At 37.6% G+C, this 21,498-nt stretch overlaps 2 protein-coding genes and 1 non-coding gene across 4 annotated transcripts in view; 2 read left to right on the top strand and 1 right to left on the bottom strand.

The window, feature by feature from the left end:
* The window catches only part of mettl5 (methyltransferase 5, N6-adenosine), a 22,317-nt gene extending 16,066 nt beyond the window's left edge, over nucleotides 1-6,251 (top strand). For both annotated transcript variants that reach the window (XM_059966622.1, XM_059966621.1), the window contains 3 exons: nucleotides 3,206-3,257; nucleotides 4,293-4,342; nucleotides 6,125-6,251. In XM_059966622.1, coding sequence (XP_059822605.1) covers nucleotides 3,206-3,257; nucleotides 4,293-4,342; nucleotides 6,125-6,166 — 144 coding nt within the window. In that variant the 3' untranslated portion in view covers nucleotides 6,167-6,251. The remainder of the gene's footprint in view (nucleotides 1-3,205; nucleotides 3,258-4,292; nucleotides 4,343-6,124) is intronic.
* ssb (small RNA binding exonuclease protection factor La) lies at nucleotides 5,525-14,612 on the bottom strand. The gene is made up of 12 exons (XM_059966620.1): nucleotides 14,474-14,612; nucleotides 11,988-12,063; nucleotides 10,260-10,363; nucleotides 10,016-10,187; nucleotides 9,353-9,460; nucleotides 9,149-9,249; nucleotides 8,632-8,691; nucleotides 8,139-8,178; nucleotides 7,437-7,577; nucleotides 7,176-7,362; nucleotides 6,951-7,079; nucleotides 5,525-6,371 (listed from the first exon to the last, which is right to left on the bottom strand). Exons 2-12 carry the CDS (start codon nucleotides 12,051-12,053, stop codon nucleotides 6,271-6,273), a joined length of 1,209 nt encoding a protein of 402 aa, XP_059822603.1. The 5' UTR covers nucleotides 12,054-12,063; nucleotides 14,474-14,612; the 3' UTR covers nucleotides 5,525-6,270.
* A 6,304-nt stretch (nucleotides 14,613-20,916) lies between these two features.
* Nucleotides 20,917-21,023, top strand: LOC132393600 (U6 spliceosomal RNA). The gene has a single exon (XR_009511992.1). It is a non-coding gene; the product is annotated as a U6 spliceosomal RNA (small nuclear RNA).
* Nucleotides 21,024-21,498: the final 475 nt, after the last annotated feature.

The following is a 21,498-nucleotide window of genomic DNA, read 5'->3' on the forward strand; positions in this document are numbered from 1 at the left end:
TTAAGCAAAATTTTCTTATGGTTGTCAACCTCCATATCCTCCAACCTCCATAAGAAAGCATGTTGGCCTTCATAACAAGGGGAGTTGAGTATAGGAGTAAAGAGGTCCTTCTGCAGTTGTACAGGGCCCTGGTGAGACCACGCTTGGAGTATTGTGTTCAGTTTTGGTCTCCAAATTTGAGGAAGGACATTCTTGCTTTTAAGGGAGTGCAGCATCGGTTCATGAGGTTAATTCCCGGGATGGCAGGACTGTCCTATGTTGAAAGATTGGAGCCAATGAGCTTGTACACACTGGAATTTAGAAGGATGAGAGGGGATCTGATTGAAACATATAAGATTATTAAGGGATTGGACACGCTAGAGGCAGGAAAAATGTTCCCAATGTTGGGGGAGTCCAGAACCAGAGGCCACAGTTTAAGAATAAGGGATAAGCCATTTAGAACAGAGTTGAGGAAAAACTCAGAGATGAAAAAGATGTGGATCTCTGGATGCTTTCAAGAAAGAGTTAGGCAGAGCTCTTAGCAGAGTCAAGGGATATGGGGAGCAGGCAGGAATGGGTTACTGATTGTGGATGATTAGCCATGATCACATTGAATGATATATCCTTTTTATAACAAGAGTTCAGAGCAATGCTTTCCTGAAAGTATGTTCAAATCAAATTTACATTTGATTGAATTACATTTTTCATATAATTTTTTCACATAGATATTTCCAATGCAGAATCTGTGCAGACTTGGGTTGTCTACCAAATCAAATGCTCAAAAGCCAGTCTTGAGAGATGAGATGGTTTACTTCTGTTCCCATTTCCTATATACCCTAGAAGGTGAAATCTTGAATATTTCTGTTTCACTCTCAATCACCCAAACCTTCCCAGGATTGAGATAAAAGTCAGCAGACATGAATGAATGTACAACTTTGAAATTGGTTTGATTTGCAGGTTAGATACATTTACCAATGAAATTACTACAGAAGCTTGTTACAAAAATGGCTTACTGTCTTAAGACATCGCAAGTGAAATAGAAGGAAATAGTCAGGATCTGCTTTTCTCATTTGGGTATATAAGAAATGAGAACAGAAGTAAGCCATCTAGACTCTCAAGACAGCATGGCCTTTGAGCAAGATCATGATTGTATTAACATCATTACATTTTAAGATAGTTATTTATAAGGATAAAATTGGATCTTGCTGGAAGGTACAATGTTATGGGAGGGTAGATTATGACAGGAAAGGATAGGAACTAAGGGCATTTATTGGGAGCAGCTGCTGATGGAAAAGTCCAAGACTGACGTGGGATTTGTTTAAAGACGAGCTGATTGGAGTTCAAGAGAGTTATATTCTGGTAAGGATGAAAATGGAAACCTTGGATGACAAGAGGTCCTAAATTTAATCTGGAAAAAAAAGGAAGCATACAGAAAGTTTATAAAGCTAAAATTAGACTGAGCCCTTATGGAATATTAATATAGCAGGAAAGTGATGAAGTTGGTGATTAGGAAGGTCAAAAAGGGCCATGAACTGTCAAGGATCAAGGACAATCCTGAAGCTAGATAATGTTAAGAAGATAGCTAAGGAGAGGGTAGGTCCACTCAAGGATAAAAGGGAATTTGTGGTTGGAGTCAGAACAAGTGCTTGAGGTATTAAATGAGTACTTTGTAGCAGTATTTATCAAGAATTTGAAGGATTCTGATGGCAGAGTGGGACATGCGAATGTACTAGGACATTTTGAGATTGAGGAGGAGGTAGTGCTGGATTGCCTGAAAATCATTAACATGAATAAATCCCCAGGATATTGAAATAAGCGAATGAGGATCTTGCTGGGACTTTGACAAGGATGCTTGTCTCCTCACTAGCAACAGTCAAAGTCATAGTTAACTGAAAAGTAGCAAATATTTCTTTGCTCAGGAAAAGAAGTAGAAATGATCCAGGTAATTGTAGGCCTGTGAGCATCACATCAGTGATAAGGAAGCTATTAGAGAGGATAGTGAGGGGTAGGATATATGCACAGTTGTAAAGGTATGGCCTGCTTAGGGACAGTCAACATGGGTTTGTACAGGGCCAGTAATTTATGAACTTGAGTGTTTTTTTGTGGAGGTGATGAAGGAGCTTATTGAGACTAAGCCAATGGATGTTATCTATGTGGACTTTAGTAAAGCATCTGATAGAGTACTTCTTAGTAGGTTGATTCAGAAAATAAAGATGCATGGGATCCAGGGTGAATTGCAAGCTTGGATTCAGAATTGGCTTGCCCAAAGACAAAGAGAAGGAATGGAATTCAGGCTGTTATTCAGGCTGGAGGTCTGTGACCAGTAATATTCCATAAGGTTCAGTTTTGGGACCTCTGTGATAAATATTGGTGATTTGGATGAAATTGTAAATGGGTGGATTAGCAAGCTTACTGGTAACAGCAAGATTGGTGTAGTTGTGGACGAAGTATCAAAGACTACAGTGAGATATAGATCAGTTACAGACACAGGCAGATGGAGTTTCATCTGGGGAAGAGTCAGATGCTGCATTTTGGGAGGTCAAATGAAAGTTTGCAGTTAATGGTAGACCCCTTAACAGCATTGAGGTACAGAGGAATCTTGGGGTCAAGGTCCATAGTTCACTGAAAGTAGATATGCAAGTGGATAAGCTGGTAAAGAAGATGTACAGCATGCATATCTTAATTGGTAGGGATGTTGCAGCTATTAAAAAAAAACTTAAATCAAACTTAATTTGGAGCATCACATACAGTTCTGATTGCCCCATTGGATGTGGAGAAGATCAGAAGAGGTTTACTAGGGAGGCTGCCTGGATTAGTGTGTATGAGCAAAATGGCAAGACCAACTTGGGTTATTTTCCCTAGAGCATCAGAAGCTAAGGGGAAACCTGACAAGAGCATTTTAAAATTATGAGAAGCATAGATAGGGTAGATAGTCAGTCTTTTCCCCAGCGTTGAAATATTGAACACCGAAGGACATTTTTTTAAGGTTTGAGGGGTAAAGTTTAAAGGCAACTTGATGGGCAGGATCTTTTTTTGGGCAGGGAGTGGGTTACCAGGGGTAGTTCACATAATGCTATTGAAGCAGCACATTAGATTACCACCTTTGGGAATGACATATAAAGAGTAAAGTCATCGCTGGTAGTTGAGAAAAGCTGTTACACTTATTGTTTATTAAAAAGTTATGCTTTTTTAAAGTGTGCCAGTTAAACATTAATTTCCTTTGTAGCATATTAAGAAGAAGGCTGATGAATGGAAAGTAAAGATGGAAGTAATTGCTGGTAAGTCCATTTACAAGATAAATACATTTTCACTACTGCAACTGTGGTTCATAAAGACTGGATTCCAGTTAATTGGGGTAGCTGGTTACTTGGAACAACTCTTAAAGAAAATAACAATTTCTGATTAATATTGTGATTGTAACTGTTTATTAACCAAATACTGGTGTGTACATATCTATGAGGATTTCAAAATATTATCCAATATCAAGAGTTCTTCTCACAACGTTATCAGGCACCAAGATAGCATGTGATGTTTCTTGTATACACATTACACTGCTCTCCGGTTGATAAAAACATTCACTGCTAGATTTGATAGTAAAGATTAATATTATTTATCTTTTTATTATGGGAATTTAAATTGAGAGACGATACTACATGCTGTGTGCCAACAAAATATTATGCATGCTATCTTGGGCACACGTGCCATAGGTTCCCCAACACGCATCTTTCTTCAATATATTGATTTGGCCTCTACATCATTCTACACTAGGAAATTAAATTTCACCACCTTCTGAAGTCTTGCATCTTATCCACATTTCCAGAAAGTTTGCATGTCTAGTTCTCGATCCTTAGGCAGGGAAACATCCTCCTGCATCCATTTGGGCAGCTATGTTAAAGGTTTGCACATTTCAATTAAATCGTTTCTTTTAAATTATCATTACACAACACACACTAAATGTTGAAGGAACTCAGGGCAGGCAGTATCTATAGAAATGCAGACAGTTGATATTTTGGGCCGTCCTCAGGAACAAGGAGGAAGGGGAAATATGCCAGAATATAAAAAGGTGGTGGAGGAGGGGAAGGTGATAGGTGAATACAGGTGGAGTGGGAAAGATCAAGGGCTGAAGAAGGAATCTGATAGGAAAGTGAACAGGAGAAAGGGAAGGAGAGACCCAGGGAGTATAAGCAGGTGAGAAGAGGTACTCAGGCTTTCTTTGTATAGACCAAAACTGCACATATTTCATCATGGCCCTTCTGCAATGCTTCCGTTAAACTGTGTATCAAAACTGAAATCTGCTACTTTTTATTTAACAGAACTTAGGTATGACTTGCCAGCATCATATAAATTCCACAAGAGGAAATCAGTAAGTAGAATCTATATTAATTGCTAGTTTTATTAAAAGTTATCAAGTAATGATTTCAATGAGATGTAGGTGGCATGATTAGCAATGTCTACAGATGACACCAAAATTGATGATGAATGTTGTCCAAGGTCACAACGTAATATTGATCAACAGAAAGTGGACTAAAAAAAGTCAGATGGAATGTAACTTTGGCAAGTGATGTGTTTTTGGAAATTAAAGGAAGGTAGGGCATACAAATTTAATGGCAAGGCCCTCAGGTGAATTATAGACCAGAGACCCAGGGATACAAATACAGTTTCCTAAAAATGGTTAAATACAGAGCTGCCATTGTGAAGGCATTTGACATGCTTTGAATTCCACCTAGTGTCAGAGAGGGTGACAGGCCCACATTCAGATTGTGCCTAATTTGCCAGGCCTATGCTTTCCTGAGTGATCACAGCATTTAAACCTTAAGGCACTGGAGCAGAATTAGGCCATTCAGCCCGTCTGTTCCACTATGACTAATTTATAATTCCCCTCAACCCCATAATCTTTGATGCCCTTACTTTAAATATACCTAATGCCTTGGCCTCCATAGCCATTGGTGACAATGAATTCTACAGCTTCACCATCCTAAGAGAAATTTCTCATTTGTTATAAATGGACATCCTAATATTCTGAGGCTGTGCCTTCTGGTTCTAGCCTCCCCTATTATAGGAAACCTCCTCTCCATATCCACTCTGACTAGGCCTTTCAATATTCAATGGGTTTCAGTAAGATCACCCCATTAGTACAAAGGTGGTAGAATGGTGTAAAACATTGGTTAAACTACACATGGATTATTGAGATTAACCCAGAGTGTGCAGACCACTCAACTTTGACTGGATAGGCCGGGACTGTTTTCCCTGGCATGGGAAAGACTTGAGGGCAATTTTAGAGAGATTTTTAAAATCATGAAGGGTAGTATTCTCCTCTGGCTAGGGGGAGTCTGAAATCAGGACAGCATAGAAGAGAAATTAAAGGGGATCTGAGGGCAGTTTCTTCCCAGAGTGGTGGGTATAAGGCACAAGCTGCCATCTATGACAGAGGAAGCAATCAGCATATTTGAGACACATGGACAGATACAAGGATATGAAAGATTTTGATTAAAACAGGCAGCCTAGATTAATTACCTGAAAGGCTGATTCCTTGTCATATCAGGAGTTCTAAATCAATAAATGAAATTTTAATTTTAGATCCAAGCACACATTTCAAGGAACTCAAAGTACAAAAATTGTTACAATTTCTAGATTGATAATTACCCTCATTTTCCACCTTCCCTCAAATTTAGCAACAAATTCTCAAAGCAATTTGCAAATTATCAAACTATTTGGGTTGATGAAAATTACCATGGTTTTATTCAACTTGGTTTCTTAATCTAATGTACTAACAACAATGCACAACTATTTGCAATTCCTACCCATTCCAAAGCATAAAGATTTAATACACATTTAGATTGTGTTTCTTTGTCCATTTTTGATCCAATTAAAGATGGTAGATAAAACTACAGATTGGTATCAAATCCATTGCATGTGCCGAGCTGAGATTTGCATACTAGCAGTATTGTATTTTTATAAATAAAAATGTTAATCTTTACTACTTGAATTACACAATATTTAGTTCCCACCATATATCCATATAGGAAACTAATATTGCATTACACCAAAATATATGTTTTAACAAAGTTTTTATAAAAACATCCACACTTAAGCATGCAATTAAGGCATCTTCAAATTTACAGCAGTGCACTTGTTTAAATTGCAGATTGACATTGAAGTGGACTTCATTCGGTTCTCAGCTAAATAAATCCATTGAAGAATGCAATGTCGAGGCTGTCTGAATTAAACAGTGAAGACTCCTTGGATGGGACATGTGCTCAACTTGTTCTTTTTATACAACACAAAACAATCTCATTGATCACCAGATTCATTTTCTGTTTTTGGCTGTTTTGCTGCAGGTTCATTCACAGATTCAGTTTCTTCAAGTGTTCGCTTCTTTGGACTTGTAGCTGCTAAATTAGATGGAGGAGTTTGATTAGTTTAAAACAGATTTGCAGTAGAGAACAAGTATTTTAAACTGGACCGATAACTCAAATTGTACTTAGGGTAAAAATATCCTGATCTTTATAAAGTATCAGGGTCATGTTCTTACAATTAACTTTTAATGTCGTCCCAATAGAAACTCAAGTTTGCTCATATTTAAGAACAGGAGCATATTTACTGAGTAAAATGTGTTAGTAATATATGAAGTGGAACTTCCCACAAGTACATTAAATATTTTACAAGGTGATACTAAATAACCAAAATATTCTGATAGAAGCAGATGCTTTTTCTATCTGCATTGCTAAGATCTGGACTGTTGGGAAGCTGCACATTTAACGGATGAGCCTGCTCAACCTGTCATGTGCAACATAATTCTTCAATTGGCAGGTTAACAATTTAGTTGTAAATACATTGAAGATGAATATTGAGATATTAATTCCCCAAGATTGCAATGTAATTCTAACTCTGATTGGGCATGTGCATTCACCACATTAATAGTTCCAAATGCTGGTTTAACTATCACTTACAGTTCAAGTTTGTCAACTTACCAGCCTCTCCAGTTTCCTGCGCTTCGTCACTGTCTTCATCCTCAAATGTTGTTTTCTTGCCTTGAAACTGAACCCTTTGTGGTCCGCAGCCTCCTTTACTACTTCTTCCTTTACCCCGACCTTTTCGCGCTGCACAGTGTATTTGCAAAATAAAGCAGCATTTTGAGTATTATGATACTAAGTTGCAAAGTAAAGCAGGTGACAACCCGAGTTATAAAGCCTTACCTTTGGCTCTATGTCTGTTCAGAGATTCCTGTTGGTCTTCTATTATCTTCTTTAAAATTGACTTTTCCTCTTCACCATCAACCGTTTCCCAAGTCACTTCTTTGTCTCTCAAAAGCAATTTTCCATCATGAGCTGCTTTTGCCTTTTCAAGTATTTCTTTTGCATTTGTTTTGAAAAGGATATTTCCCTAAATCCAAAATGAATCTTTATAGGATATATAAAAAAAACTTAATTTTTGAAATTATTGAAACAAAAATTTACCTCTTTAGCACCCCTTATAAAATCTATCCACTGTATTTCACCATGAGTGGAGAATATTTCATGAATATCTTCCCTGCATGTCTGATCGGTCAAATCACCAGCAAACTTCAGCAAGCACCCAGTTCTTTCTTCAAAAGATTTCTTTAAAAATAAATTCAGAAGTTTTCTTTAAAAAGCAGCAACATGTTATGATCTTCATCCCATTGTCTCTTCCAAGCATAACTCCAGATTTTGATACTTCAACTCTGACATTATGCACATTCCTGTTATTTTTTCCTCCATCATTGGTGGGATGCACCCAGTTATCTGAGCATTAGAATTCACATTCTTTTAATATATTCCTCAAAACTTTGCTCTGCATTAAAACTTGTAACTTCGGTAGCTCTAAAACACTTGTGCTGTGATTGCACCTCTTAACATATCCCATTGAAATCAGCTGGATGCGGCTTTACTAAACACTGTAGCAACTCGCTTCAACTAGGAAAACAACTTCATTGTATTGAAAATTTCAGGTAAAACTTTTCCACTGTTTAAGCTTTTTGACTAATTCAAGCTATCCATACAGTTCAAGGCAGCTTGATCTGGTCAAATGCCTAATAAGTGGAAAATTTTCCTAGCACTCAATTTATTAATAATTCAAAACTGTTTCCAACATCCTTTCTAAATGTGTTAGTGAAGGCAAGCGAGGTTTTGTGTACTTACCTTGCCCAGCACATCTTCAGTATTTTTCTGTTCTTTATCACTAAGATAAAACAATACCAATTTCAACCAAGGGAATTTGCATAACAAGGATAATTCAGATATTTTGGCAAATCTACTATGCAGACAATGGATTATTGTCAGTCAAATCTTTAATGTGAGAAGAGGAAAACAAATGTAATAATTCCCTGCAATTTTTTCACCACTTAAATTTGAAAAAAAAAGGAAAACTAAAGTATGTTCAAACTAGATGCAGTGCTTTCAGTTTTCCAAGACAAAAGGATACAGATTAACTGCCAATAGGTAGATTTGACTTAATTATTAAATTAAATTTTTAAATTTAAATTTAATTTCTAAAAATATTTCTTGAAACTAAATTTCATAATCATCCCATTTTTTTTGCAGCCTTCCCCCCCCCATCAATTTAAAGATGCAATTACAAGCTACTCATTAACAAAATTGGAATAGTATATAATTAGTTGTTGAATTTACTTACATTTTAGATTTTGCTTTATACTGCTTTCTGTCTTCGGCTTTTTTCTGAAAATAAGCATCTCTTTAAGAAGAAAAATAAACATTCTTAAATTCATTAAAATGCTAAATTCTGATCTTGTAGATGTAATTATTTGAAAAGCCCCACTGAATTTAAATAGCTGTAACAGTGTAATGGTAAATTAATGGGTTTTGTAACAACAAAAAATGCCCATTTCTTAGCACCTCTGAACAAAGATATTTGAAAACAGTAATGCTGACAGCAGCTATATCTGGCCTTTGACTCGAATGGAAATTTAATCTCAAATTAAATCCTCTCCTCCTATGTGCCCCCACCACGTGAACAAAATCAAAAAGGATGGAATATTTTCTGCATTATGAGATCATGCCTACTTTCAGAATTAAAAGCTAGCACTTGCTTTCAACCATTTCCTGTGCGCCCCCACCCCAAAGTTACATAAGTAGAACTTGTATTCTCATTCAGACATTCTCCTATCACTTTATCAAAACTTTTGACTTACTTGAAAAGTACAATCATTTCAGTTTCTTTATACTTCCACCCTGGAGCTTCTACAAATTTTGTAGCCGAATCTAGACTGTCAAAGACGACAAATACCGATCCCTGTTCCAAAATAGTGGGAATAACTAAGTTAATTTTGTCATTTCCTGGCTTTGGATATTTTTGAAGGTGAAGGAGGGAAGGAGAAGGGGAGATAAATACAGACCTTAAACTGCTTCTGCAATGTTCTTCTCATTTGTATATTTTCCACAGGTCCATTTTCATCAAACCAGTCCTTAATCTCATCAAGTGTTGCACTTGTAGGAAAGCCTTTCTGTTTAAAATGTTTAAAAGGTTAACCTTTTGGTAAAGACACAAGAATGTATTTTTTTAATGTATTTCAAATTCAAGAGGTTTCCTCTCAAAATTAAAATATTCATTATATTTGTGAAAGACTAACATTTACACCAACAATAAATGAAACCCATCAATGAAAGTTGCCACGAATTAGGTAAAATACTTTCAAGTAAGCCATTCGAGCAAATTACAAAATTATTTTGTCAAAGTACATTTTTATGCACCCATTGGTGGCACATTTCAAATCTGTAATTAATTAGAACAAAAACATCCTCCTCACCTCCAGCTACACAGATAACATCCACTGAGTGATACCAACACTAAAATCAGACGGCCAGACTCTGAATGGAGACACTGACGTAACAGACAACAGCTCTAATCATTTAGTTATTTCCAAATTTCATAATGCACTTAAGGTTTGTACTCTCAACATTACCTTTTTTCCAAAAGTTACTTTTCCGTCGAGTAATATTCATGATTAAGATTATAATCGTGTACTTTTAACAAAGTTAGATTCATCAGGAATACTTACGACATAGACAGATCTGGCTTTAATAGAGTTTTTATACTCCTCAAATTCGGGAAGAGGCTTGTTAGGAGAACGGCGGATTTTGGATTTGTCCTCACTGATTTCTAAAAGTCCACTTTTGGATTTCTTGAGACCTTCTACTATTACAGTGAAATCTGTTGTTAGACGACTTAACCTGCAAGACATTTTCAAGATTCAGAGATAATTTACATCACTACTTGCTTTAGCCAACAGCAATTTTCCTTACCTGTTAAACTTAATCATGGTTTCTAGGGGTATCCAGCCATCATCCAACTTGATCTGTTCTTTGAGAAATTTATCTCTTGGCAAATTGTGATCGCCAAAGTAATACTGCACAAACACAAAGTACAGAAACCGTCAAAATGCACTTCCTAGGAAAAGTTGCTGCCCCATCTGCTACCCAAATAAAACCATGACAAGCTTAAAATTTCAAGTACTATTTTAAATCTTTAACCCTAAGAAATGTAATTGTGACCCATGAACAGCATCACAGGCATTTACTGAGAAAAATCAATTAAAAATATAATTAGAAAACTTCGACGTTAACACTTTGGAATTGTTAAAAATTTAGAGCAACAGGTTGTAAACTAAAACCAAATCCGCATTCAACCCATCCTTAAGCACAAGTAGAAGTAGAATTCCATGTAATTCTCTAACCTAAAGGGAATTCACCGCATCAAGAAAATGAAATTTCTCATTTGCACGTCTGATCTGAACCCGTGGCAGAATCAAATATTTCAACCAAGAAACAACTGACTTGTTACAAGCAGCGAAAAGTATTGGAAAAAATTACAAAATTTTTCCTCCATTACTCAGAACCAGAAAAGTTTAAGACTTCTGAAGTAGATTTGCCACATAGTAACTTTTGGGAAACTGAAATAAAAAGTTTTGGAAATAACATTCAATAGGTCTTCAACTGCTTTTCTCTTCACAGATGCAGACTGGCTTGTCAAATGTTTTCAGCATTTTCTGACTCGTTTTGAAATGGCCATTGGTTTCTTCACATGTTGTTCAACACCCCCCCCCCCCCCCCCACAGGCAACCTGGCACACCTACTGGATAATTTTGATGCAAATTTAAAGTGCCTTCTACCAGATAAGCCTTTAAAGATGATATTCGGACAGGCCATAATCAAATAAATTAAAAGCACACAAAATAATAAAACAATATTAGGAAGACAGATTAGGGCTTTATGTTTAGGGATTCTGTTAAACTAACTAACATATGCAGATTTAGATAAGTGGGCTGGGAATGAACATTATTTTTTATACTTGTTAAGATACAGAACAAAAATGCGGAAGACAGCAGAATCACACAAGGTTCAGGTCGATAATGGAGAATGGAAAAACACGGCAAATAAACTGATGGGGACACTTATGTCAGTGGACAAATTAGTCACGACGAGGGATGAAGATTAGGACAGAAGAACTGGTTTCAACTCAATCTTCAATGGAAGTGTTTGAGAAGTTTGAAAAAAATACAGCACGTTTGATACTGAGAACATCACACGTGAACTGACCATTGGAACAAAACAAAATCAAGAGGATATATCAATAGGGGTCTTGGTCTGGATCAGCAACACAAACCCAGGACCTGCACATGAAAGAATACACCCTAGGTATGGAAGTCAACACAAGCTGATAGCCCAATAAATACTACAGCCTACATCACTTGTTTTCTGCTACAGTGTACTGCGGTTCTAGTAACAAGGAGAGCGAAAAGCAAAATGAGCAGAGTAGATAGGAAGCTAACTCTTGATAGCCGAAGAGCAGCTACATATTTACCCAGCCAAATTACAAACGAGAATCTGCAGAACTTAAGTTTGAGAAAAATACCAATTTTTTTTTAAAGTTTCTAAATTGGAAAAAAAATCAATGAAATTTCTATCCAACATCAAACTTAAGTCACCCTTTATTCACATCAAATCATCCAAATGCATTTCAGTATTACGTACTTCAATCTGTTCACATATTTTCTTCTCAAGTGGAGTCATTTCTTGTGCTACTCCATTTTCTGCCATTTTGGCAAACCTGTACAACATAAAATGCATAATGCAAGAGATTCAAGATTAATGTCATTTCCAGTACACAAGTGTAAATAAACTAAATAATTTACTCCAGATCTGATGCAGCACAAATAAGACACAAGATAGCTTACATAAATTGGCTGCATGTCTACTAAGTGAGACAAGGCACACTGTACACAAGATGACTGACAGGAAATTTACTTATTTACTGAGACAGCATGGAATCGGCCTTTCTGGCCCTTTGAGCCATGCTGCCCAGCAACCCCAGATTTAACCCTAATGTAACCACAGGATGGTTTACAATGACCAATTAACCTACCAACCAGTACATCTTTGGACTGTGAGAGGAAACCCATGCAAACCCCTTACAGACAGCAGCAGGTATTGAACCTGGGTCACTGAAACTGTAAAGTGTTGTGCGAACCACCACATTACCATACTGCAAGTATTGATGATTAGGGGAGGGTTACTGGGTGGAGGCGTGGATCAGCCATATTGCTGGGGTCTACTGGTCCTAGTAGCCGCCTCCCTGGTAGGAGTAGGACAGTCCATGTGCAGGGTAGGCGGGTGGTTCAAATTAAAGATTAAGCAATTTCCAATGAAATAACATGTTCCTTTACAGTGACTTGACTTTAGTATACACTTAGGAAATTATGTGTCATCAAAGGGCATAATTGTGCCTAGGTAGTTAACCATTGTACATGTAAAGTAACATTAATATTTAATATGAATAATTACACATTAAAATATTTGTACTTATGTAAGGGTTTCAGAACTTCAGACAGACCAAACTGCTTTGCAGCAAAAACTGAACTACCATACTGAAGTTAGTAACTCCAGTGGTTGGCTAACCATCACAAAATAAATACAATCCATTTCTGACAATTAGGTCAGGATATGTAAAACAATAATCGCTTTCCCACTGATTTGACACATTTGACAGCCACAGCTGATTTTAATTACATCAAATTTGTGTCCAAGCATGCCATTTGGTACCCTTTGAGTTGCAGGCATTCCTAAATAGAAACCAAGATTACTAAACTGGATTTCCATCAGGATTTGCTCTTCCTGGATTTTAAAATTAGACATTAACAGGGCATAGTTTTAAGGTGCTTGGAAGTAGGTACAAGAGGAGATGTCAGGGGTAAGTTTTTTTTAAAAACGCAGTGGTAAGTGTGTGGAATGGGCTGCCGGTGGTGAAGGCGGAAACGATAGGGTCTTTTAGGAGAGTCCTGGATAGGTACATGGAGCTTAGAAAAACAGAGGGCTATTGGTAAGCCTAGGTAGTTGTAAGGCAAGGACATGTTTGGCACAGATTTGTGGACTGAAGGGTCTGTATTGTGCTGTAGACTTTCTAATGTTTCTAACTTATGCTTACAATTTTCTTAAAATTCTCCTACATCCAAGAACCATTGTCCTCTGACAGAGGTGCAGTAAATAGTTCTCCTCTCAAAACCAGCATGATTAAGCGTTAAGATGGTTTAACCTATACAGTACACCCATAGCGTAATGTCAAATTCAAATATGAAATCACTTCCAACTAAGCAAAATCTATTTTGACGTTGGCAATTGTATACTGGAAAGGAAAGCAAATTGGAATTAAAAATTCATAAATTAGCCCCATAATCGACTCATGACCATGTTCAATCTGGTGGCAAATATTTCGAAACAAATCTCAATGGCTCATAGGCAAAGACTCTGGATGCTGGTGATCTGAAGATATAATCGATTATCGACGATTATCCTTGAGTCTTAATGACTTTTGTTCCTCAGCACAAATACAGCCCAACCATTTTCGTGGATTTAATGCAGTATAGGTGTTAAGATGCCAAGCGTCTTTCCCCTCCTTAAGGAAAACATCATTTGCTAAGCTTCAAGATGTATTAAAACCGAAGTCCAAACGATGGTTTCCAACATTAACATTAGAAATACTATGTTATTAGGAAATTATATTCTGCTTTTTCTTGCGTAAGAAAAAGGGCTTCGAGGCCTGTTGAATCATACCATAACTGCGAACAGAACTGACGCAAATGTGTATTTATTCCTGATTAAACACGTAGACCTAATTTACAATCTAGATTCAATGAAAATCCTGTTCTGAAAAGTGTTGTAAGCAGACAGTGAAAATGAAATTCAGTCCGCTTCATTGACCATGCTCCGCTGCGCCGAGCCACGGCCGCGCAACCACGCGGTCACCAGGCTGCCTGTAGGCATGGAGATCACCGAGCTGAGCCGGCCACCCCAACTGGGTAGCCCTCACCAACGCCGGGGACGGAGATGGGCCGACCCACTGACCAGCACACGCCGAGAAAAGGGCTGCAAGAGACCTCCCTCTTTCCACCCCACCCGCGCCTCCTGGACACAAAGACCCACACCGCGGCCTGCAGAAAGTTTCATCGGCATCACCTCCCTACCTGGGGCAACAATCCGCCGGAGCCGCCGCGCAAACCCAGCAGCCCCTCGACCGCCGCTACTTAAAGCCTCCACCGACTGGCTCACGCTTGCACACTGCGTCTTGACGCAATCACGGCGCCGGCAATGAACCCCGGGTTTGCGCAGGCGCCCAGAGTCTCAGCTGGGGGATGTCCTGGTCGGTCAGAGAGACCTTCAGCCACGTGATTTCCGTTGTGTGTGTAAAGGTTTCACAGGGCAACCCAGCATCATAAACCAAAGACTGAACAGTCCCAACATAGAACTGTACAACTAATAGAAAACAACAAAAGCGAAGGGAAACTAAATTCAAAATGATGTAATTATTAGCAGTGTTCACTTTTCCTTAAATTTGCCCGTCAGTGCAAAGCAGCATCCATCATCAAGGACCTCCACCATCCTTGTCCATGCTCTCGTCAGGAAGAAGGTAAGGGAGCCTTAGGTAAGTCTTCAGGAGCAGTTATTACACTTCAACCATCAGGCTCCTGAACCAGTGTGGACATCTTCACTCACCACAAAACTAAACTCTCAAGGACTCTACAACTTACGTTCTCAGTTTTATTTATTATTACTTCTTTTTGGATTTGCACTATTTGCGTATAGTTTTTCATTGATACTATTGTACTTCTGTTCTACTGAATGCCTGCAAGAAAGCGAATCTCAGGAAAATTGGTGATCTATATATATTTTGATAATAAATTGACTAAGAACTTTGAGTGTGAAAGACCCCAAGCACACTGAATAACACCACATTCAAGAGAAAATAATGTTTTTTTATTATTTTCATACAGTGCAAGCATGTTTTTTTTCTCTAGAGCCATCTGCTGGCATGGACAAGATTTCAGAAGTCCAGAGCTGGATGAATTAGGCAGAGGCCCACATGATTTAAGGCCTCCATTTTCCTAGGCTAAGCCAATGGCAAAGCTAATATATTAATTAATAATTATCAATATTACCTGATTTCATTGGCATTGATTGAACTATATAAATAAGATATGCATTTAGACAGCTTCATTCACAAGAAGCAGTTTTGGACAACGCAAGCCGGGAGAAGCAAGCTGTTAGAAGACTATTGTCTCTTTGAGAAGACAGACCCTTGACCTCACAATCTTTGTCATGGTCCTTATTGTCTGCCTACATTGCACTTTTTTTTAACAGTAATGCTTTATTCTGCATTTTCTTTGCACTACCTCAATACTGATGTGATGAAATGATCATATGTAAAACAAAGTTTTTCACTGTACGTTTGACAATAACAAACCAATTTAACATCCTTCATCAGACAGTAACTTGCTTCAAGGAGAGCTCTCAAAGCTGAAAACAAAAAGAGAAGGGATGAAAGGAGAAAACCGCCTTGTCATACATCTTTTGCACATTGGTTGTTTGTCCATCATTGTAGTTTTTCACTGATTCCCATTGAATTTCTTTGTACCTACTGTGAATGCTCACAAGGAAATGAATCTCAGGGTAGTATAAGGCAACATAAATTTACTTTGAATTTTGGTGACATTGATGCAATTTCAAAAAAGGCACACCAGCAGCCATACTTAATTACACAAGTACCTGAAAGAATTGAATTGGTTTTAATGACTGTAGTATTGGGAATTCTGATAGGATTTTCTTACATTAGCTAAGATATGACACTTGAATGGTGTATGCAAAATTATTTTTTCTTTCTCCTTGGGGGATAATGTTAAAATCAAGTGTGTTATATAGTTTTTATTAAAACAAAACCAGTACACATCTCTCAAGATACCTAATTGCATGTTCCATTTTGAAAACCACGTTGCAATCTTCAAAATGTGAGCATTAAGCACATTATTTCAAAAAGTAAATCCAATTCCTGAAAGTCTGAAAAGGCTAAGACTTTAGAAAGTATAAGAAGTCCAAAGGAACAGAATGAACAGAAAAGCTCGCGGAATCATAGAATTTGAAAGAAAACCCTGCAATAAGTATAGACCTACAGAGAATGTGGGTGAAGCAAACAAATGAATAATAAAACTAAATTGGTTATAAAGATAAAAGTGAAAAATTCCTATCAGAATTCCCAATACTACAGTCATTAAAACCAATTCTTTCAGGTATTTTTAAACACATTGCTTGTTGCCAATCCCCAGTTATCACTTGTGAGCACACATGTACAAACACACATTCTGATCAGTAGTTTTTGCTTGTGAATTTTTACTCAGTATTGTTTAGTTCCAATTCATCAGGGATAAAGAAAGCTCTCGTCATCCATCCATTTGTGTGCACACCAGAATTATGTATCACAAGTCTCAACAGAAATCAATAAAGCTGCTTCGATAATTTGTAAGGTATGTGAAAATGTTGAGATCCAATTTTGATGTTCTGTAGCATGAGAGTATGATTTTTTTTCCTGATCTGAGGACACAATTTTGGTTCGGAATGTTGTTTTCTTCAATTGTGTGCATGATCTGTATTTTTTTTCTCTTTGACTTGCTCATCAAGTACTGGTCTTGTATTTTGTTATGCAACACATACAAAATGCTGGAGGAATTCAGCAGGCCAGGCAGCTTCTATGGAAAAAAAGTACAGGTGACTTTTTGGGCCAAAACCCTTTTTTGCATTTTGTGTGTGTTGTTCAGATTTCCAGCATCTGCATATTTTCTCTTGTTTCTATTTTATTGTTATTCTTCCTTTTCTTTAATTGAGTTCTTTCAGGTTTCCTGGTTTGTGGCTACCTGTGAGCAAGCAAATCTTAAGGTTGTATAATTTATACATCTTTGATGATAAATGTGCAGTACTTGAATCTTGAATCCTACATATTTTCAGAAATACAAATGATTTTCAAGCCAAACACTTAGTTTATATAAGAAAATAGTCTGATATTCATACCAAACAGGTTCACCTCTGAAGCATATTGCTATGAGTGTAGATTTGAATAAAAATAGTTTTAAGGCATGTAATCAGCATGGAATTAACTCTGCACAAATTGGACCAGCAGAGGAAAACTAGGAATGAAAAAAATAGAAAATATAAGAATGTTACAATACTCAAAAAAAAGCTGCCCAGTAATTTAAAAGGAACTTTAAATTAAAAGTGGTTAATAGGGTACATAATGGAAAGTGATTCTGTGCAAAGGAATTCAAAGGAAGCAGCCAAATCTGAGATATTAATAAATCCAAGAGGAAGTTCAGGGGAAGTTATTTAGTGCTGAGTGCCTGGAACTAATTAATCATCAGGTGTAATTGAGCCAAATAAGTTAAATTTATTTATGTGAAAGCTAGATTTATTATTGAAGGGCAAGAGAATGGAAGAATACATTGACAGGGTGACATGAATAAGACTTTATGAATATAAACTTCACTGAAGACCTGTGAATCAAATTGCAGCAGTGTTGTACTAAAATAGAATGTGCATGCCACAATATGAGGCATACATCCAAGGTTGCGATGAAGCTATTTCACTGGCTAAGATGTAGGAAAGTTTGCTCATCCTTCTGTTGGGTCATTGCTTCATGCATGCCGGAAATATAAACAAGGTACTATACAGTTCTCAAAGCCAAATGCCCTAGATGTAAGTTCAAGTAATCACACCGGTGCTAACATTTACAGCTTGCTCTTATTAGTGAGCTAGTAAACATGCTTTTGAAGTGGTCAAATCAGTGTTGGAACTTTTTAAACTGTCTATTGTTATTTTAGTTTTCAAATTTTAGATTGTTTTCACTACACAAAGCGTGACACAATAGGCAAAGTGTGATAGAAGAGTAAAATGGTGCAAATATTGAAATTTAAAAAAAATTAAAAAAGTTAGCGATACCCAGCAGGTCAGGTATATGTGGGTTGGGAAACAGTTAACATTTCAGATCGATGATCTTCAATCGCACCTCTGGTCATCAACAGTTAACTCTATTTGTCTGGCCTCAAATGCTACCTGATCTGCTGAACACGTCCACACTGTTTCTGTTTTTACTGATCCAGTGTGAGAATTACTTTTGAATAATAATGTATTTTCTGCCTCACACTAGTCTTTAAAATAGGGCAATAAAATTACTTTTTTTTAAACATCATGTACTGGACAATCAAACAGCAAAATATCATAGAGGAAAATAGGAATAGGAATGTAGAGAAAGCAGAATAGGCTGGAGAAAGTAGGGAAAAGAAAAGTGGGGGGGGGGTTAAAGAAAAAGAGTTGGAGGAAATGGAAGAGATAAATGGCAGTTGATGAGTGCAGTATAGGAAAGGCATCAGAAGGCTCTGGAAGAAAAAATAGAGTGAATAAAGAAAGATCATAGAAGTGTAGAATCAAGTGAATAAAGGAGAAGGATTTTGATGGGAATGTCAGGATGAGTGTTGGTAAGCTTTAGAATATCACTTTGGTGGACAGTAAGCTGCAGGAAAATTATCCAACTCTTCTGGGGATAGAAATGTTGAAAGACAGGGTAGTTCAGCCCTGTTGATATTCAATATTCCTCAGTGTTCTCCGGTGAATAATTTGCCACACCTCAAACCTCTGATACCAAAGGAGATTCCAAATAAAAGTAGAGTGCTTGAAAGGAAACCTTATAAGGTGCTCATAAAATAAATGGCTGGTGTTAACTTTCTTTTTAATGTAGCCTTCTTAGGTTCATGAGAAGAGTCGAATGGAAATATATCTCTTTCATTAGCATCAATAATCTGGAGATCAGTCAGAAACTAAAATATGACTAGTTGAACAACTTTCCTGATCAGATTCATTTGAATTCATATATTTTATCTCCATATACTGTGTGTTGTTGTTTGAATTTCCAGCATCTGCAGATTTCCTTGTGTTTGCCCATGTTGTATTTGCCTGCTCCAGCAGTCTGGCTGAAATAAGATACCAGACATCAGGCTTTGGGGGTACCGCTAAACTCTTGCAGGTTGCTTTTATTGTTGCTCACGTTGCCTTTTCAGCCTTACTGCTTTAAAAGCCTCTGTGCCTCAGTGACCATTTCAAGCATTGCTTAGCAGCCTCTGTGCATTTCAACGAAACCAAAGTCGGTGAGGTGTTTTTCAATTGTTAGCAAAGTGTATGTCCTACTAAATCAGAGATTATTTTTAATCTGCACATAAAAATTGGCCTAGAAATTCTCGTGTATTCTAAGTGAGTGTATAAAATGTTTGTTTCAGCAGTTTGCCAATGACTATTATGGGCCCACTTCTCCAAATTTCAGTGGACCTGAGGTATCATTGAAAGGACATTGCACATTTTTGTGAGCATCAGGTCAGTGATTAGGCAAGTAGTTGGAGGCAAGGGTTTGCGGTCAGGCAAGATTGGAGAAAAAACGTGTGGATTTGATGTTGATGGCAACCTCATCTTGAGAAGGTGGTGATCAAGTTAATGGTTGAGGAGGTTGGGGAAGAGTCAGTAAATGCAGTTAAGTGGCCTGGAAGGTGGGAGAATGAAGAACAGTTAAATGGCCAAGTGGTGGAGTTGGGAATGTCTGTGTTTCAGGGTATCAGTGATGTTGGCCAAGCAGGGTATGGAGACAAGTCAGGAAAAGAGATCAACACCTCGGAAAGGAGATTAAGCATTTGGGTATTGTTCGATAGAGTGTGTGGAGAGGTTAAATCCAATTGTGGGTTAATCTTTGTGGGATTCCAATTTATTGTCATATTGAACAGATATAATTATCCTGGAAATAACCAATGATATTTGCCTTTAGGACAACGTGGTCTAATTTTCCCAGTGGAACTCTCAGTTCGGCTAGTGGCTTAATCGCTCATTGGCTAACGTGCCCCGTTATCCCTAGTCATAACCCAAGCATTGCTGCTACAGAGAAACCATTACCTTAGCAGTGAAACTCTACAGCATGTTACACTAGCAATATTCCAAAAGCATAGATTGAAAAATTATGGAACTTCATATACACATGATACAATTTCCAAGCAGATCTCCATTTAAAACTCAGGATTACTGCAGAACATTCTGAGCCACAGATGACGTGCCGCAGAACAAGAGGATAGCTAATGTTCTGTCGTTTAGAAAAGGTTCAAACAATAAACCATGAAATTATAGGCCAATGAGCCTGATGTCAGTTTTGGGTAAATTACTGAGTGACAGGATATGTAATTATTTGGTTAGACAGGGCTGATTTGGAATAGTCAGCTGGGCTTTGTGTATGGCAGGTCATGTCCAACCTATCTTCGAGAGTGTTGCAAGGGTTAGGGTGACCAAAAGGTTGATGGAGGGAAGGTGGGGGACGTGTACATGGACCTTAGCAAGATCTTTAACAAAGTCCCACATGGGAGGCGGGACTAAAAGATTAAGCTGCTTGGCATTCAGAATGAATTAGTCAAATGGGTTCTATGTTAGCTTAAATGGAAAGCCAGAGTAGTCGTAGACAGTTGTCTCTCCGACTGGAGGCCTGTGATTACTGATGTGTCGCAGGGTTTGATGATGGTTGCTTATCTTCTATGTTAAGGTATTCATGATTTAGATGATCGTGCTAGCTTCGGCAGCACATATACTAAAATTGGAACGATACAGAGAAGATTAGCATGGCCCCTACACGAGGATGACACGCAAATTTGTGAAGCGTTCCATATTTTTAAAAATTTTTTTTAAAATGATTTAGATGATAATGTGGTAAACTAGATCAGCATACTAACAGGTGACTCCATGTTTGAGGGCATAGTGGACAGTGAGGAAGGCTATCAAAGCATTGTCTGGTTCAGCTGGAAATATAGGCTAAAAAATAGTAGATGGAATTTAATGCAGACGTCTGTGGGGTGTTGCACATTGGGAGGATAAACCAGGTTAAGATTTACACAATGAATGGTAGGGCACTGAGGTATCTGGTAGAACAAAGAGACCTGTGAATACAGATCCATAATTCCTTGAAAGTAGCATCTCAGATAGACTGGGTCAGAAAGAGAGCTTGTGGAACATTGGCCTTGACCAATCAAGGCATTGCGTGCAGGAGTTGAGATGTTATGTTGAAGTTGAATGAGATATCAGTGAGGCCAAATTTAGAGTGGTGTGTGCATTCCACATCACCTCCCTACAGGAAATACATCAATAAGCT

This window comes from Hypanus sabinus, chromosome 4 (assembly GCF_030144855.1).
Source record: "Hypanus sabinus isolate sHypSab1 chromosome 4, sHypSab1.hap1, whole genome shotgun sequence".
Taxonomy (NCBI): Eukaryota; Metazoa; Chordata; class Chondrichthyes; order Myliobatiformes; family Dasyatidae; genus Hypanus; species Hypanus sabinus.

Bases quoted from the DNA above. Each gene is read 5' to 3' on its own strand.
- ssb (XM_059966620.1), bottom strand. From the start codon at position 12,053: ATGGCAGAAAATGGAGTAGCACAAGAAATGACTCCACTTGAGAAGAAA. The intron at 9,461-10,015 runs GTAAGTATTCCT...CATTTTAAACAG, and splicing joins AAGCCAGATCTGTCTATGTC to AAAGGCTTTCCTACAAGTGC. The intron at 7,363-7,436 runs GTAAATTTTTGT...TTTTGGATTTAG, and splicing joins TTATAAGGGGTGCTAAAGAG to GGAAATATCCTTTTCAAAAC.